General features: G+C 43.8%; 1 protein-coding gene across 2 annotated transcripts in view; it reads right to left on the bottom strand.

Moving 5' to 3' along the window:
* SV2C (synaptic vesicle glycoprotein 2C) overlaps positions 1–15,825 on the bottom strand; it is a 189,825-nt gene that overhangs the window by 77,333 nt on the left and 96,667 nt on the right. For both annotated transcript variants that reach the window (XR_005064491.1, XM_037032193.1), the window contains exon 4: positions 9,407–9,558. Coding sequence is in view for 1 of the 2 variants with exons in the window: in XM_037032193.1 (XP_036888088.1) it covers positions 9,407–9,558 (152 nt within the window). In the remaining variant the exon portion in view is untranslated. The remainder of the gene's footprint in view (positions 1–9,406; positions 9,559–15,825) is intronic.

The raw sequence follows: 15,825 nt of genomic DNA, 5'->3' as shown, positions 1-15,825 counted from the left end.
TGTTACATTTTATGCATTAAAAAACATTACTCTGAGAGGAGGTCTGCAGGCTTCACCTGATTACCAGAGGGTGTTGGATCACAAACTCGGCTCTGCAGTGTTGCCTAGCAGTGTTAGCAGCATAGGAGCCCATAGTTCCTTCACATCAGCACATGAACAGGAAAACTGCCATATTTTTAAAGCCTATTTCACCACTTTACAATCATGTGCCTAAGGTAATGTGCCTGCCACATTGTCTTGGGCATAGAAGGCTCTCAATGAAGACCAACACCCCTTCCTTTTCTGGGAAGCTTAACTAGAGGAGTTAAGACCTAAGCCCTGTGGTAACTGGCTTAATGTCAAATAGAGGAGGCAGGTCCTCTGAGTTCACTATTCCAACTTCAGAGTGAGAATGCTGAGAAGCACTTCCCAGAGCTGTGAAGAAGGGGAAGCTATCTGTACCCTAGCTGTTACACATGTGTCCCGCAGGTGATGCACTTAGGATGAGGAGAGAGACAGGAAAGCTGAGTGGGAGAGCTGGATTGTGACTATGTTTAAGAATGAGAGACTTCCCAAAACATTTGCTTTTGGGCACCATAAACAATGCAACATAATCACTGAAAGAAATGGCCATATACTTGTACCATAGTAATGCCTTTGTGACCCCATATCCATTTCTTAAGTCCTTAAAGACCTTAGCATTATTGTTTGTGGCTGATGTATCTTATTACTGCATGGGAAAACTGAAGCACAGAGTAAAAGAAACCTGAGCCCAAGAGTCATTGTGTTGAAATAAAAGATCAGGTTGATCCTAAAATGGACAAATTAAGAAATCACACCGGTGTACACTCGTGTACTAGTCGACTCCCCTTGAAATGTCTTACTGAGACACTTGAGCACAAATATCTTCAGGGCTGTGACATTCAGTAGAAGATGGCAAAGCTGGGTAGTAGGGCTCAGGGCCACATGGCACCGGCCTGTGCCAGCCGGGCTGCTGAGTAGGACCCCCGCTCTCATTTTAGGCTTCCTGTGTCACCCTGCAGTGGGCGTGGACTACGGTGGCATGCCTTACAAGGTCTGTTCTTGTAGCTTTCCCTTCTTATCCGTCTCTACAACCTTCAAATGATAAGTGAACAGTTGAGAGGAGAGGTTTAGGAAAAGGTGAATAAAGTCTTTTTAAGATTCCAGTTCCTTCTTCCTCTCCTCACCTCAATTTTACCTCCTTTTGTAGAAAGAATAGACTACATGGACTGAACATTCATGTCAGGTATTGTGCTACATTACTACTTTTGTATGTAGTCCTTTAATACAGTAACCCTGTGTTACATACATTGTATATAGATGAGAAAACTAAGAACCAGAGAGCCCATGGAACTGTCCTAAAGGTGACAAAGCTGGAGAATGGCAGAGCTGGCTTGGAAGCCTGTCTTCCATCTAAGCCCACGCTGTAAACTACGTACTCCGCAGATGGCCTGTGTCCAGAGTTTATAATGTCTTGCTGCTAAGACAGAGCGTGGCTCTGTCTGTTCTGTTCCTGTAACCTGCAGTGTTGGCTGGTGATATAGCCAGCAAGTGAGGGGTGTCAGGCTCTTGTTCTCTCTACCTGGGGAGAATGGCACTATGGTATTCAACATGGGTCTTTATATAGTATGTGCCTTTTGAATATCAATTCAGCCAGCAAATGAATGAAAGACTCTGATTCATTGGGTTCCAGGTAATCAAAGTCTTACAGTATTATATTTTCCTTGATTCCCTCTCCTTATCTTAACCTTTAGCCTAGTTTGTATTTCCTCTGACTCCTCTGAGCTTCTCACCCTCTAGTGAGGTTTACACATCTTACACACTTCAGCTCATTCGCCCTCTTTCCTGGAGCTCTAAGCCCACACTGGACAGTGCCGACAGAGCCTGGGCATCTGATGTAGCACATGGGCCTGATGGCCATCATAGCCACCATTTCTGAGCACTAATTGTGCACTGGGTACTCTAACGTGATCATTAGTCCCCGCCATGGTGCTGACTAGGAAATAGGGCCGAAGGAGACCAAAAAGCTCGACAAAGCTCACATACCTGGAAGGGGGGCAACTGAGACGCAAAACCAGCCCTTACTGCCCAATCTGTTGGCCACAGTGCCTTCCTTCCCTGCTTCCTTCTTTACAGGGAACCGATCAGCATGGCAATGGCAAATGAAGCCCAGTATTGATCAGGAAAACCTATCAAATGCTAGGCGGCACACAGGAGCCAGGTGTGCAGATTGGCGTTCCCGTGGAGAATCAGGCCTGCATTGTACCTAGGCTGCTATGAGACTTGCTTTTGCTAAAACTCCCTCACCCTGAGTCAAGACTGCAGATATTTAATGTATATCTCTGAAGCAACTCCCTAAAGTCTGTGCTAAGATGTCCCAAGGACAAAATGTAACCAAATCAATCATTTTTATTGTTCCCTTGCATTTGCAACTTTTTTCTCTTTTTGCTATCTGTAAGAAGTAATCATTTAACTAAATCTAGAAATAATAAGAAACTTCTTTGATGTAATGCGACTGGAAAGCAATAAAAGCCTGTCCAGGCAAGGGTCAGCGTGCTCTCCTCTTGAGAGAGCGGCTGAGATGCTCTGGGGTGCTCTTCCCTAGAGAGTGGCCGTGCCGTCCTTTTTTCTCCACAGGACTCGGTAGTCCATGTGAATTTGTTTACCTCGTCCACAACACACAGACTCCGGAGGGCCAGAGTCTGAATCACTTCTTTAGCCAGACAGCTATCTGACTGTCTCCTCCTCCCAACCCAGTTTCACCATTAGGGAGAAGAAATGTATTAGCCTCACACATCTTGTAACGAAAGGAAGCAAAGACATTTTGGTCCTCAGGCAACCTTGGGAATATGTGTATTTTTAAGCCCAGACATCTCATTGTGGCTGGAAGGAGGGCTGTGTTAGGCTCTGGCTCTGTGGGTACCCTGTGACGTTTGCAGTGAAGGGCAGAACAGATGGAGGCTGGGGGCTGCTCTAGGGCTGAGTGCCACCCCTGGGCACTGTGGGCTTTAAGAGCTTAGGCATTTCCTGCCCAACTGAGAACCTTCCCACTTAGCTAATGGAATGTCCTTGTTGCACACTGCCATGCATCCCAGCAGGGGACAGCGCCTCATCTGATTCGCTAATTTAAAAGAGAAAATGACGACAAAGGGCTTAATGGAGCGGTCAGAGCTGCCATCAGCAGCAACGCCCACACCTGGGCCTGAATGCAAGCAAGCTCCCAGCCCCGGAGGGAAAGTGCCTATGACTCAGTGCTCTGTCCTATTTTCCTGTTAAGTCACTGGGGCTTCCAGTAAATGCTGAGATGTCCTGATTACTAGGGACATGGGGGAGGAGGCAAGGCTAAAGGAAAATCTTTACACCCAGCTCTCTGTTCTCACACATAGTGCTTGCTCTTCGGTGAACCACTGATGATCCCACTGTGGGTCAGATGTCATGAGCTTGAGAATATGGGTGGGGTCAAGAAGAGCCACATTCTAAACACTGGGCCTCCACTGTCGCATGCAACGCATTTCTGAGGCAAGGGCACCTCCTTCTGGGTTGGCTGTTCTCCCACCCTCGCATGCTTTATAGGGACTAGTCTGCCACAGGGATGGGAAACAGCCCAGGAGCTCCTGAATGGATGGAGCTGGTCACAAGGAATGTGATATGATGACATCCAAGCACTCTACCTCCTTATATCTTGTCACAGCAGGTAAGGTGGTTTTATGTTGGGAACATAAATATTGGCAGCTGTCGGTCTCCAGGGAAATTTCAGCCCTAAGATCAGTGATGTGAAGGTGAAGCACTGTCATTATCAGAGGCTAGTCCAGAAACTCGGCCTCTGCAGGCCAGATAGATCCCACCATCCATCAGGAACTCCGGTGCAACCCACGTCAGCTCACCAGCCCTAGCTGCTGTTGTCTCGGACATCAGAATTTTTCCTTCCAGCATCTTAGTGGTCAGCTAAAGAACCACTTTGTACCACAAGCTTGTAGGGAGCCAGAATTCCAGTCTCGTGGCATCAGGCTCAAGGTGTGCCCTGACCACTCCGCCACAAATGCAGAAAGGTGACACCCAGAGTCAGGGAAGAGCACATCTTCTCTCATGACCACATGCGTCATTTGAAATACTTGCCATGTGGAAGCCAGTTATTCGCTTCTTCCCTCAAGAGCAAATTACCCTATTATCCATGTGAGAGGACCCAGGACCTGACTCTCAGTCACTTTATTCTGCACCCAACTCCTTCCCTGCTGGGTGAAAGCTCAGTGCATGTTCGGGTGAAGGCGCCTGGCGGAGGTTTCCTGAGTGGGAGAGGATGGAGGGCAGGACCTGCTGTGCTTGTTTCTGTGGTGTGGCATCATTTACACACCTCAGAATTTCAGAGGGAAATAAAAAGCTTTTAATTTTTTTACAGACTGCAGGGCAAATGGATGGACTTTTAACCCCTTGTCTCTTTTACACAAAGTAAAAAGATGTGTCATGAAAAAGAAGAGATACGTATTTTTTGAACTATAAGATGCATGTCCCCCCAAATTTGGGAGGAATAATGGTTGTTAATGCTGCTGTTGAGTTCTGTTTACATTTACATTGGTGAAATATTGTTATTTATGTTATTAAATATTTTACCACATTTTTTGCTTCAAAAAATTTCCCCCTATTTTTCTCCTCTAAAACCTGGCTGCATCTTATCATCTGAAAAATCCAGGAATCTGAATGTCCAGATTACTTCTGAAGTGTGATTCTAAGCCTGATGCGCGGGAAAGCCCTTTAGCCTGGATGAAACTGACAGCACCGACACTCCCAAATGGAGCGAGCAGGCCAACCCTGCAAGTCAGACCGCTCTCTCCTTGTGCCCGAGGAAGACCTAGGGGCTTCTGAGGTCACCCACCGGGAGAGGCAGGGAGTGGAAAGGATCTCAAACCAGGTTTCAGGGGAGAAGCCCCTGGGGGCCTCACAAACGATCCCTGCCCAGAGAATCTCATTCAATTGACCTGGCCAAGTAGCATGGGTATTCTCAGGAGGTGGCAGAAGTGGTAAACATTTATGAAAAAGTGCTTCTGAAAAAACAAACAAACTCACAGACAGAACAAACTGATGGTTGCACGATGGGGGCAGGGGAGGAGAGGGCTGTGTGAAAAAGTAAAGGGATTGGCCTGGCTGGTGTAGCTCAGTGGATTGAGCGCAGGCCTGCAAACCACACGATCGAGGTTCGATTCCCAGTCAGGCCACGTGCCTGGGTTGCAGGCCAGTTCCTAGCAGGGGACTCACAAGAAGCAACCATACATTGATATTTGTCTCCCTCTCTCTTTCCCTTCCTCTATAAAAGACAAATAAATAAAATCTTAAAAAAAAAAAGTAAAGGGATTAAGAAGTACAAATCGGCAGCTGCAGAGTAGTCACGGGATGTGCAGACAGCACAGGGAATACAGTCAGTAATAGTGCAATAACTACGTACGGTGCCAGGGGGCACCGGACTCACAGGGGTCACTCTGTAAGTTATAGGGATGTCTAACCACTCTGCTGTAAATCTGACACTAACATCATATTGAATGTCAATTGCAATTAAAATTTTTATTAAAAAGTAAAAAAGCACATTTACAAAAAAAAAATCTTAGCTCCACCACTAAAAAAGAAAAAACATTATATATTAATCTATATGGTGACATGCACAAGTCTTAAGCACCCACCTTACTGAGTTCTATGAATGAATACCTCTGCCTGTCCCCTCCCCCCCCATCAAGTTACAGACTATCATAATCCCCCAGAAGCCTCAGCACAGGATTTTTAAACTTAAACCCTATTATTTAAAAAAAATTAAAACTCTTCACATTGAAATCATCATGGGTATTTTTATAATCCCCTCTGCTGATTCTAATACACATGCAGGGTTGATTGCAATGATTTGCTGTTTTTGCCAAATTTCTGCCATAGACAACTGTCAATGCATGGGCATTAGGGTTCAATATTCTGTTACTGGTTTCTTAACCAGGTCATTAATCCTCAAGGCCCTTCAATATAGAACTTAATGGCAGCCTCAGCCACATTGAATTTTGTCATGTTGTGATTGTCTTTGTGACTTTTCATGCATTGTTTATGATTCACAAGCCTCCTCTTTCCAGTGATATACAAGGGGGGGGGGCTAAAATGGTATTTATAAAAAATTATGTATTTATTCTTACATGTTTAAACTTCAGTACCTTCAAAGTACTCCCCATTTGATGAAATACACCTATCAAGACATTTTTTCCACTGCTCAAAACACTTTTTGAACTTGTCAATTTTGATGCCATTTAGTGCTTCTGTAGGTTATTATTTCACCTCTTCCACATTAGGAAAATGTTTCCCTTTGAGGGCTTTTCTCATCCAAGGAAACAAAGAAAAGTTGCTTGGAGGGTGAGATCAGCTGACTAGGAGTAGGACACGGGGATCATGGACTGCCAAACACTGAGTGAGGTATGGGCAGGTGTGCTTGTAAATCATCCGTCATGAAATGGGTAAACACCTTGAAAGCTTTCCAAAAAAACCCACTAAAAATGAACATGGCCTCTCACAACAATGCCAGCTGGTACACTGATACAGATGGGTTCCTAGAACACTCACCTAGTGGGGAAGCCTGAAAGGGGTCCACCCTCCAGAAGATAATTCCGGGGTTTGGGGGGGTCCCCACTCATATCGCTTGGGCAGACCTTTTTGCTCTATACAAGACTATCTTATATGTGCTTGAGAAAAGTAAAGGTAGACATCATGCTAAATTTTTGATGGTCAGCCATTGACTGAGAGTTGGCAAGGCCAGAGACAAACTCTAGACACCCCACAGTTCACGGGCAGGGATACATAAAAGGCAGGAGCCTGAGGAACAAGCCCTAATGAGGGAAAACAGAAACTGAAACAAAAACAAGAGCAACCTTGCCCACACCTGGTGGAAATACATTGACTGCAGAAACCAATCTGAGTTACGAGTTCAGGGAAGCCGGCAGCAGAAACTCTGAGATATGATGGGGAGGGAGGACAAGGGAGGCAACAGCCATAAACCCAGGAGCCAAGTTGCTCCGGGGAATAAGTGTGGCCAGAGTCCCAGAGGTGCGCTGTCATCAGGTGGAGACCCAGAACGAGGCTGGCATCAGGAGGAGTCCCACTCCCAGGTTGTGCCCTGTGCAATTATCTGGTGGAAACAGCCAATGGGGCTGCACCTGTGTCCACCTGAATGACACGCCTTACTTAAATATGCACAGAGGCTACATGTGGACTGGCAATGGCTCTGGGAGCAATGCTAGGTGCAGCTGGACTCTGCCCAGGCCCTGCATCTCCTTTCCGGCTCCCTGTATGTAATTCCTAAGAAGCAATTCCTCACAAGACAGTTAAATGGCTTTTCTATTCGAAACAGACAGCTAAGAGGGGTGGGAGTTAGATGCAGCCCCTCAGAAGACGGTTCTGCAGGTGGCTGATGCCCTCAGTTCCCAGGTGAAGGTGGAGAAACTCCTTGAATTCCTCAGGTGGTGGCAGGAGACGAGCCTTATGACAAATGGGATTAACTGCCTGGATGAGGGCATCTCTGGCCCAGAAATGAACAGTCTAACAGAGGTAAGCTCATCACTTGAGCTTGCTACCCCATGCTCAAATATTTGGCAGAGAAAAGTTCCATTCAGGCCAAGTAACAAAGTCCTTATGAATTGTTTTTGTTGTTGATAAATGCAATTTTGGTTTGCATGTAACATTCTAGACATATTAAAAGAAAGAGTGCAACATGAATTTTGTAACTCAGTATGGTAAACAAATGACACTGTATCTGAATACTAAACTCTGTCTTGTCTTTGATTTTAGCAAGGAGTTGAATTCACTTAAGGTTGTTCCCCAACAGGACTATGCTTTATAATAAAAAATTCCTCTGTTCAAAAAAATGGCACAAAAATAGAAAATGAGCAAAAAATGGATTTTTGAAATCTAAGTTCAGATTGATTCGATATTAGACGGAACAATGAGTGAGTTTTTGAGTCACATGTAGTTTCAGTTTATATGGTACACAAATAACCTATGCATCCCAATATTCACAGCAGCACAATTTACAATAGCTGAGTTCTGGAAGCAACCTAAGTGCCATCAGTAAATGAGTAAATAAAAAAACTATGGTACACTTACACAATGGAATACTACACAGTAGAAAGAAAGAAGGAGCTCCTACCCTTTGCAACGACATAGATGGAACTGGAGAGCATTATGCTGAGTGAAATAATCCAGGTGGTGAAAGACAAATACCATGTGATCTTACCTACAAGTGGAATCTAATCAACAAAATAAACAAGCAAGCAAACTATAACCAGAGACATTGGAATAAAGAACAAATCAGAGGGGAGGGGGGAGGAGGATAATGGAGGAAAGAAGGAAAAGTGTCATTAAGGAACATGTATAAGGGACCCATGGAGAAAACCAAAGGGCTGAAGGATTGAGGGTGGGGTGTGGGGGGTGGGAGGTGGGGGTGGGAGTGGGTGGGGTAGGGAAAGTGATGGCAGGAAAATGGAGACAACTGTACTTGAACAACAATAAAAAAAAGATCAGATGCCATAAAGCACCAAAGGGGTGAAGAAAATAGGGCCCGTTGTCCATCACCTACTTTTGTAAATAAAATTTTATTAAAACACACACACAATTTATACATATTTGGCAAATTTCAGCCTGTCTGCATACACACACACCAATATGACCAGAACACCTCCCCTCCCCTTTCCTCATATATTAAACTTGACTCCTGGAGTCAGTTAACTTCCCCCTAAATTTCATTGTTTGTGGGTGAAGCAACAGGGAGCCTGTGGCATCCCCATGGGAGAGTACTGCTTGAAACGCGAAACCTCCAAGTATTCTGAGGTGGCAGGGGCAGTAAGCATGGTACTTAGGAGGAACTGAGGAGGGCATCTGCGGAGTGAGGACAGTAGAGTCGCCTCTTAAGTTCTGCAAATTGATAGCCCATGACAAGACAGGGTTCTTCCTGCTGCCACCCCACTTCTGAGCTGTCAGAGAGGTGGGCTGGCACAGGCTAAGCTTTGGACTGGGCCAAGGTGGAGCAACAAAGGCTCTCGTGTGTCTGCTGTGTATGTATGACAGTCTCCCAATAACTGTAAGTCATGTTGCCTTAATGCTAAATTACAATCTGTATCCTCTCCCATCCACTTGGGCAGGGACCCCGGAGTTGATAGCACATAAGAATCAAATGAAAGTGATGTCTCTAAAAATAGCAAAATGCGACAGTGTTCCTAAACAACCTGACCAACCACAGACACCATCTTACCTTATACAGATCTCTGTGTCAGGGGAAATCCTAGACATTACAAAAGGGCAAAACATGATGACAGTGTTGCTCTCAGACCAGCACCTATGAGAGGGAGAGGGGGTGGGAATGGAGGCCAATGTAAAATGTGGGGATCGCTCCTACCGTAATGCGGGATGATGGCCCAGGCCATGGCAGAGGCGTAGATGCCGCCGATCATCCAGAACATGCAGAGCCAGCTCAGGTGCTCACCCCGCTTCTCTCGGGCCAGCACCTCAGCAAAGTAGGAGAACACGATGGGAATGGCACCTCCAATCCTGCCGAGAGGTACAGAGAAGACGTGAAATCAGGGCCTGCAAGTCATGTGAGATACAAAGGGCAGAAGCAAAGCTAGCTCTAAACACATGCTCTATCTCTATCCCAGCGTATCGAAGAGAGTATATTTTCTATTATTTTATAACTTTAATATTATACTCTCCATGTGTAATACAGGTTTATCATCCCTTTAATACCTTGAACTTGCAATGAAGCTAGGTCACTGAAGGGTGGTGGAGGTATCCTACTCGTGGCTTACAGACCTTTGCTTAGGACTCTGATGGGTTTCTGGCTCAGTGGTGAATGGTCTACGTATTTGTCAAAAATTACAATATTTGGTATGATATGTCCCACCCACAATGTGGTGACTTTGGAAATAGCTTCAAGCGCTTGTGGGAGGGAGGCCATCTCCAGGTGTGCTCACTCACTGCTGTGCTATTACTGATGTGTTGACAAACAGGGTTGTTTCCTAGGGTGACTCTGGTCCCAATCCAGTAGATTCACTGTGGAGTGAGTCCGTGTACAAGGGGCCCTCACAGAACCATATAAGGAGCTACTGGTTGAGACACCAACAGAATGAGGCCCAGTGCTTCTTTCCAGTCAGGGTAATTACAGGAACGCTGACTGAGTTCTGGAGGGATGATATGATCAGTCACTGCTACTCAGGTTAAGAGCTTTCCAATGTGGATCTAGTGAATAAAAATTTTGGTGCATTCCAGGAGGATGAGCCATGGATCTCATCAGAAGTTCCAATAGGTCTTGATTCCCCAATTTTAATAACCATTGCCCCACAAACTAAAACAGTATGAAAACACATTACTTTCTATCATTCCAAACAACGTATGAAATCTTAAACTCTTTTTGAAGATGTGACCAATGTAAGCAAGTTGGAGAGACAACACCCTAGTGATATAGTTTTAAAAATAAGTGCTGATTCCTTTATTTTCAAATTTTTGCAAGGTGAATTAATATTGACATTTCATGTAAATTTGATATCAAGGAGTAAAATACATGTTTCTCCATTTAGCAATAAACAAATGGATTTCTTTAGAGATCTTGCTATGATAAAGAAGTGTGGGCAATGACCTTAGTGAATGCAATCTGGAGGAAGGCCGTATCTGCGGGAAACCGTGTACCCAACGAGCTGCAGGACCCGCAACGCCACCTGCCTCAGCTGTAGGTCAAACTACCACCGCTCTTCACGGGTGTGTCCTGCTCAAACTCCTGCACGGCGGGACAGGGGCGGACCACTTAGGCCAGTAATTTTTAATTAATTTGAAAAATACTAATGGAATTTAATTTAGTAGCTATAAGCAGCATTTTAAAAATTAAATAGAAATAAAGATATTTGAGTACCACTCAAGTAATAAGGATATGTATCATTTCATAAAACTTTTGTCTCCATTATAAACATACTTATGTTATAAGCATATCTGTACATGTGTATGCATATATAATGAAAATATATAATGAATCCCAATGTGTTCCCAAATAAGAGCTGCTGTTCAAGAGTAAAAATCAGTAACTAAGACTTCCAGTCAACATGGAGGCATAGGTAGACACACCTCACCTTCTTGCACAACCATAAGAAGGGTCACAACTAACCTCAAAACAAAAAACACCCAGAACTGCCAGAAAATCAAACTGTGTGGAAGTCTGACGACCAAGGATTTAAAAAGCCACATTTATCCAGACAGGTAGGAGGGGCGGAGAAGGGGGGTTAGGGTGGAGAGGACGAGGAGTGGCAGCAGTGAGGCAGAGGTGGTGGGGCAGCGGCAGCAGCTGCCAGCGGACGGTTGGTCCCACATTTATGTGTGGCGGATAAAAATCAGGAGGGACACCTAGGGAGTGAGCCATCCCAGTCCCAGGCTAGACCGCGCAGCCCAGGGTTCCAGCAACAGGGAAATAAAGCCTCATTACTTCTGGCTGTAAAAGCCAGTGGGGTTTGGGGTGACAGAAGAAATCGTGGGTCTCTCGGGAGAGTCCAAATGAAGGGCCCTCAGGGTCCTAGAACATAGGCAAACCCACAGACTCTGGGAACCACAACCAGGGCAACAGCCAGAGGGGCACCAGCTGCATAAATGTCTGGAAGCAGGGCTAGTGTCAAACAAGCCTCCAGCAGTTAGGAACACACTGTTTCCTCTCTGACCCCTCCCCCACATACAAAGCCACAAAGTGCTGAAGTGAGTCACCCTACCCTGGTGATTACCTAAGACTCCGCCCCATGGAACCCTAACAGGTGCACCAAAACAGGGAGTCAAAGCAGCTGTACCCAATACACAGAAATAAACACAGGGAGGCTGTCAAATTAAGGAGACAAAGAAATATGGCCCAAATGAAAGAACAGAGCAAAATCTCAGTAAAAGAACTAAGTGAAATGTAGATAGCCAACCTATCAGGCGCAGAGTTTAAAATACTGGTGATAAGGATGCTTAGAGATCTCACTGAGTATAGCAAAGGCACGAGGGAAGAAATAGAGGCTACATTAAGCGAAATAAAGAAAGGTCCACAGGGAACCAACAGTGAAGGGAAGGAAACCAGGGTTCATATCAATGAATTGAAACATAGGGAAGAAATAAACAGTCAACCAGAACAGAATAAAGAAACAAGAATTTTAAAAAATGAGGGGAGAATAAGAAGACTCTGGGACATCTGCAAAAGGGCCAATGTCCAAATCACAGGGATGTCAGCAGGAGAAGAGGAAGAGCAAGAAACTGAAAACTTATTTGAAAAAATAAAGAAAAAACGTCCCTAATTTGATGAAGGAAATAGACATGTAAGTCGAGGAATCACAAAGAGTCCCAAACAAGCTGGACCCAAAAGACACATCATAATTAAAACGCCAAAGATTAAAGAGAAAGAAAGGATCTTAAAAGCAGCAAGAGAAAAGGAGTTACATACACAGGACTTCCCATAAGACTCTCAGCTGATTTCTCAAAAGGAACTTTACAGGCAAGAAGTATCCAAAGTGATGAAAAGCAAGGACCTACAAACAAGATTACTTTATCCAGCAAAGCTATCACTTAGAATTGAAGGGCAGATAAAGTGCTTCCCAGAAAAGGTAAAACCAAAGGAATTCATCATCACCAAGCCCTTATTATATGAAATATTAAATGTACTTATTTAAGAAAAGATCAAAACTATAAACACGAAAATGACAATAAACTTACAACTATCAAGTACTGAATCTAAACATCAAAAACAAACTAAGCAAACAACTAGAACAGGGACAGAATCACAGACATGGAGATCATTTAGAGGGTGACCAGCAGGGAGGGGGAAGGGGGAGAATGGGGGAAAGGTACATGGAATAAGAAGCATAATTGATAGGAACAAAATAGGGTGATGTTAAGAATGGTATATGTAATGGAAAAGCTGAAGAACTTATATGCACAACTCATGGACATGAACTAAGAGGGAGGGTTGCTGGAAGGGAGGGGTTACTGGGTAGAGGGGGGAAAGGGGAAAATTTGGACAACTGTAATAGCATGATCAATAAAATATAATTTAAAAAATAAAAAAGTAAAATTGCTAATTTAAAGCACCTATATCTGTTCCCTTGGGTGATGAATGTGGCAGCTGTACCCAAAATTTCTAAATGTATGACTCCACATGACTTCAGATGCAGCACAATTTAATGCTATCACACCAGGGGTAGCCAGCCAGGTCCCAGTCTATCAGCCAGATGCCCCCACAAGAAACAAAGGCATGTGNCAGGAGTTCCCATAAGACTCTCAGCTGATTTCTCAAAAGGAACTTTACAGGCAAGAAGTATCCAAAGTGATGAAAAGCAAGGACCTACAAACAAGATTACTTTATCCAGCAAAGCTATCACTTAGAATTGAAGGGCAGATAAAGTGCTTCCCAGAAAAGGTAAAACCAAAGGAATTCATCATCACCAAGCCCTTATTATATGAAATATTAAATGTACTTATTTAAGAAAAGATCAAAACTATAAACATGAAAATGACAATAAACTTACAACTATCAAGTACTGAATCTAAACATCAAAAACAAACTAAGCAAACAACTAGAACAGGGACAGAATCATAGACATGGAGATCATTTAGAGGGTGACCAGCAGGGAGTGGGAAGGGGGGGAATAGGGGAAAGGTACATGGAATAAGAAGCATAATTGATAGGATCAAAATAGGGTGATGTTAAGAATGGTATACGTAATGGAAAAGCCAAAGAACTTATATGCACAACTCATGGACATGAACTAAGAAGGAGTGTTGCTGGAAGGGAGGGGTTACTGGGCAGAGTGGGGAAAAGGGAAAATTTGGACAACTGTAATAGCATGATCAATAAAATATAATTTAAAAAATAAAAAAGTAAAATTGCTAATTTAAAGCACCTGTATCTGTCCCCTTGGGTGATGAATGTGGCAGCTGTACCCAAAATTTCTAAATGTATGACTCCACATGACTTCAGATGCAGCACAATTTAATGCTATCACACCAGGGGTAGCCAGCCAGGTCCCAGTCTATCAGCCAGATGCCCCCACAAGAATCAAAGGCATGTGGCACTGTCAGAGCTGGCTCCATAGCACAGCCTCAGGTACACACAGTCCTCTGGCTGGCTTCTTGAGGACCTCAAACTATGAACAGCCAGTTAAATTTAAAAATGCAACAGAAATTTTGAACAGATTTCAAAAGATTTCATGATGATACACAGTTTAATGGGAATTAACATCTCTGTGTCATAAATCATTTAATGCTTCCCCCCCCCCACCCACTTGTGAAGCATCCATTTCTCTGCATCATGAAGTTTGAGGTCCCTAATCTGTGGCCTCACTTCTTGGTGCAAAAAAAGACCTTGTTGTGGACTTTTTACACCCTAATTAATATTTCACCAGGATTCTGGACACTTCACACGAAAGAGCAATGTCTCACACTTCATGAAGGCACAGTTGCACGTAAGACAGGGCAGGCTGCCCTGCACCGAGATAAATGTACTCCAGGGCAACTGAAATGGCAAGTGGAAGACTGTACACTCGCCTGTTGGTTCTAAACAAGTCATTGTTGCATAAAAGAGAATACCAGCTTTTAAGGTCATACAAGCAAAACAGCTGGTTTTGATCCAATGCTTTTAAGGTGATTATTTTTGCATGAATGTCTCTCAATGTTTGTAAGACAGATAGCAAAAAACTCTAACGTCAGTGGATAAATGACTCTGAAGAATGAGGGAGGGAGTCTATTTAAATCCATTGCAAAGTTCTTCAGATTCAGAGACCTACAAAACAATCCAAGCATTCACATTTCTCATTATGGGCTGACCATCTATTTTGGGGAAAACATTTCTCTCCACCTTACTATGATGTCCTTTAAACAAACATAAACAAAAAAAATTACAGTGTGCTACAATGTTAACTATCACTAGTATTTCATATCCCATCAGAATGTGTCTACATTACTGACATCATTTACATTTACAAAAATGAAGCAATCTGATCAGGGTGGCTAATAAGGAATTTTTCTCAGGATTGGATGTTAAGTGTATTTTATTAGCTGTCAAAGGAGTCAAATCTTAATTATCTTTGGTAATAGCAGGCTCAGAGGAAATAACAATTAAAATCCACACTCTATATAAGTGGATTCAAAGTAAATACTTTGACACAAATGAAATAGAACATTGATATTTGAAATCTCAGAGTTGGAACTATTTCCTAAAAACATTTATTTTTATGTTTGGACAACTTTAATTATAGGAATATAAAGAAACTTAAAAAATGTATTCAAGCACATTCCTAGGATGAGGTGGGAGCCTTCTCCCACCCCAGTCTGCGCGTGCGCGTGCACACCCAGCACCGCAAAAGGCCTGTATTTGACTCAATACTAGGCATCTGGTGAACATCATGAAACACTGTGTTCCTCAGCGTTTAAGACAAAGTCCCAAGTGGGATTCTGTGTAAGGCAAAGGATGCATCAGCTTTACAGACAGAATTTCTCCCGTTGGGAGAGTGAGACCCATACGTTAAATCAGTGTTACAGCGGGATGAGGCAAAATGCCGAATGTTACTGCATGCCCAAACCTCCGTAAGAACCTGGGAAGCCTGCCTGTCCTAAGCCCGCAAACTTCACAGCCACACCTCGTGTTGTGCCAGCTCAGAAGGCAACTCGCGGGTGGGTTATGTTGGCCCTGCACCCCGTCACACTGAATCATGCTGGCTACCGAGATGAGGAGGGCCTCAGGGTTCTGCAGTGGAAGAGGGGAATTGTAGATAAAAAGAGTAATTGCACTTAAAATGGCTTGACGTGTGATGAGAA

The sequence above is a fragment of the Sturnira hondurensis genome, unplaced genomic scaffold, assembly GCF_014824575.4.
Source record: "Sturnira hondurensis isolate 20B ecotype Veracruz unplaced genomic scaffold, ASM1482457v3 Scaffold0021354, whole genome shotgun sequence".
NCBI classification, from domain to species: domain Eukaryota; kingdom Metazoa; phylum Chordata; class Mammalia; order Chiroptera; family Phyllostomidae; genus Sturnira; species Sturnira hondurensis.
The sequence above is the reverse complement of the archived record's forward strand: the minus strand, read 5'-3'. Positions and strand labels throughout refer to the sequence as shown.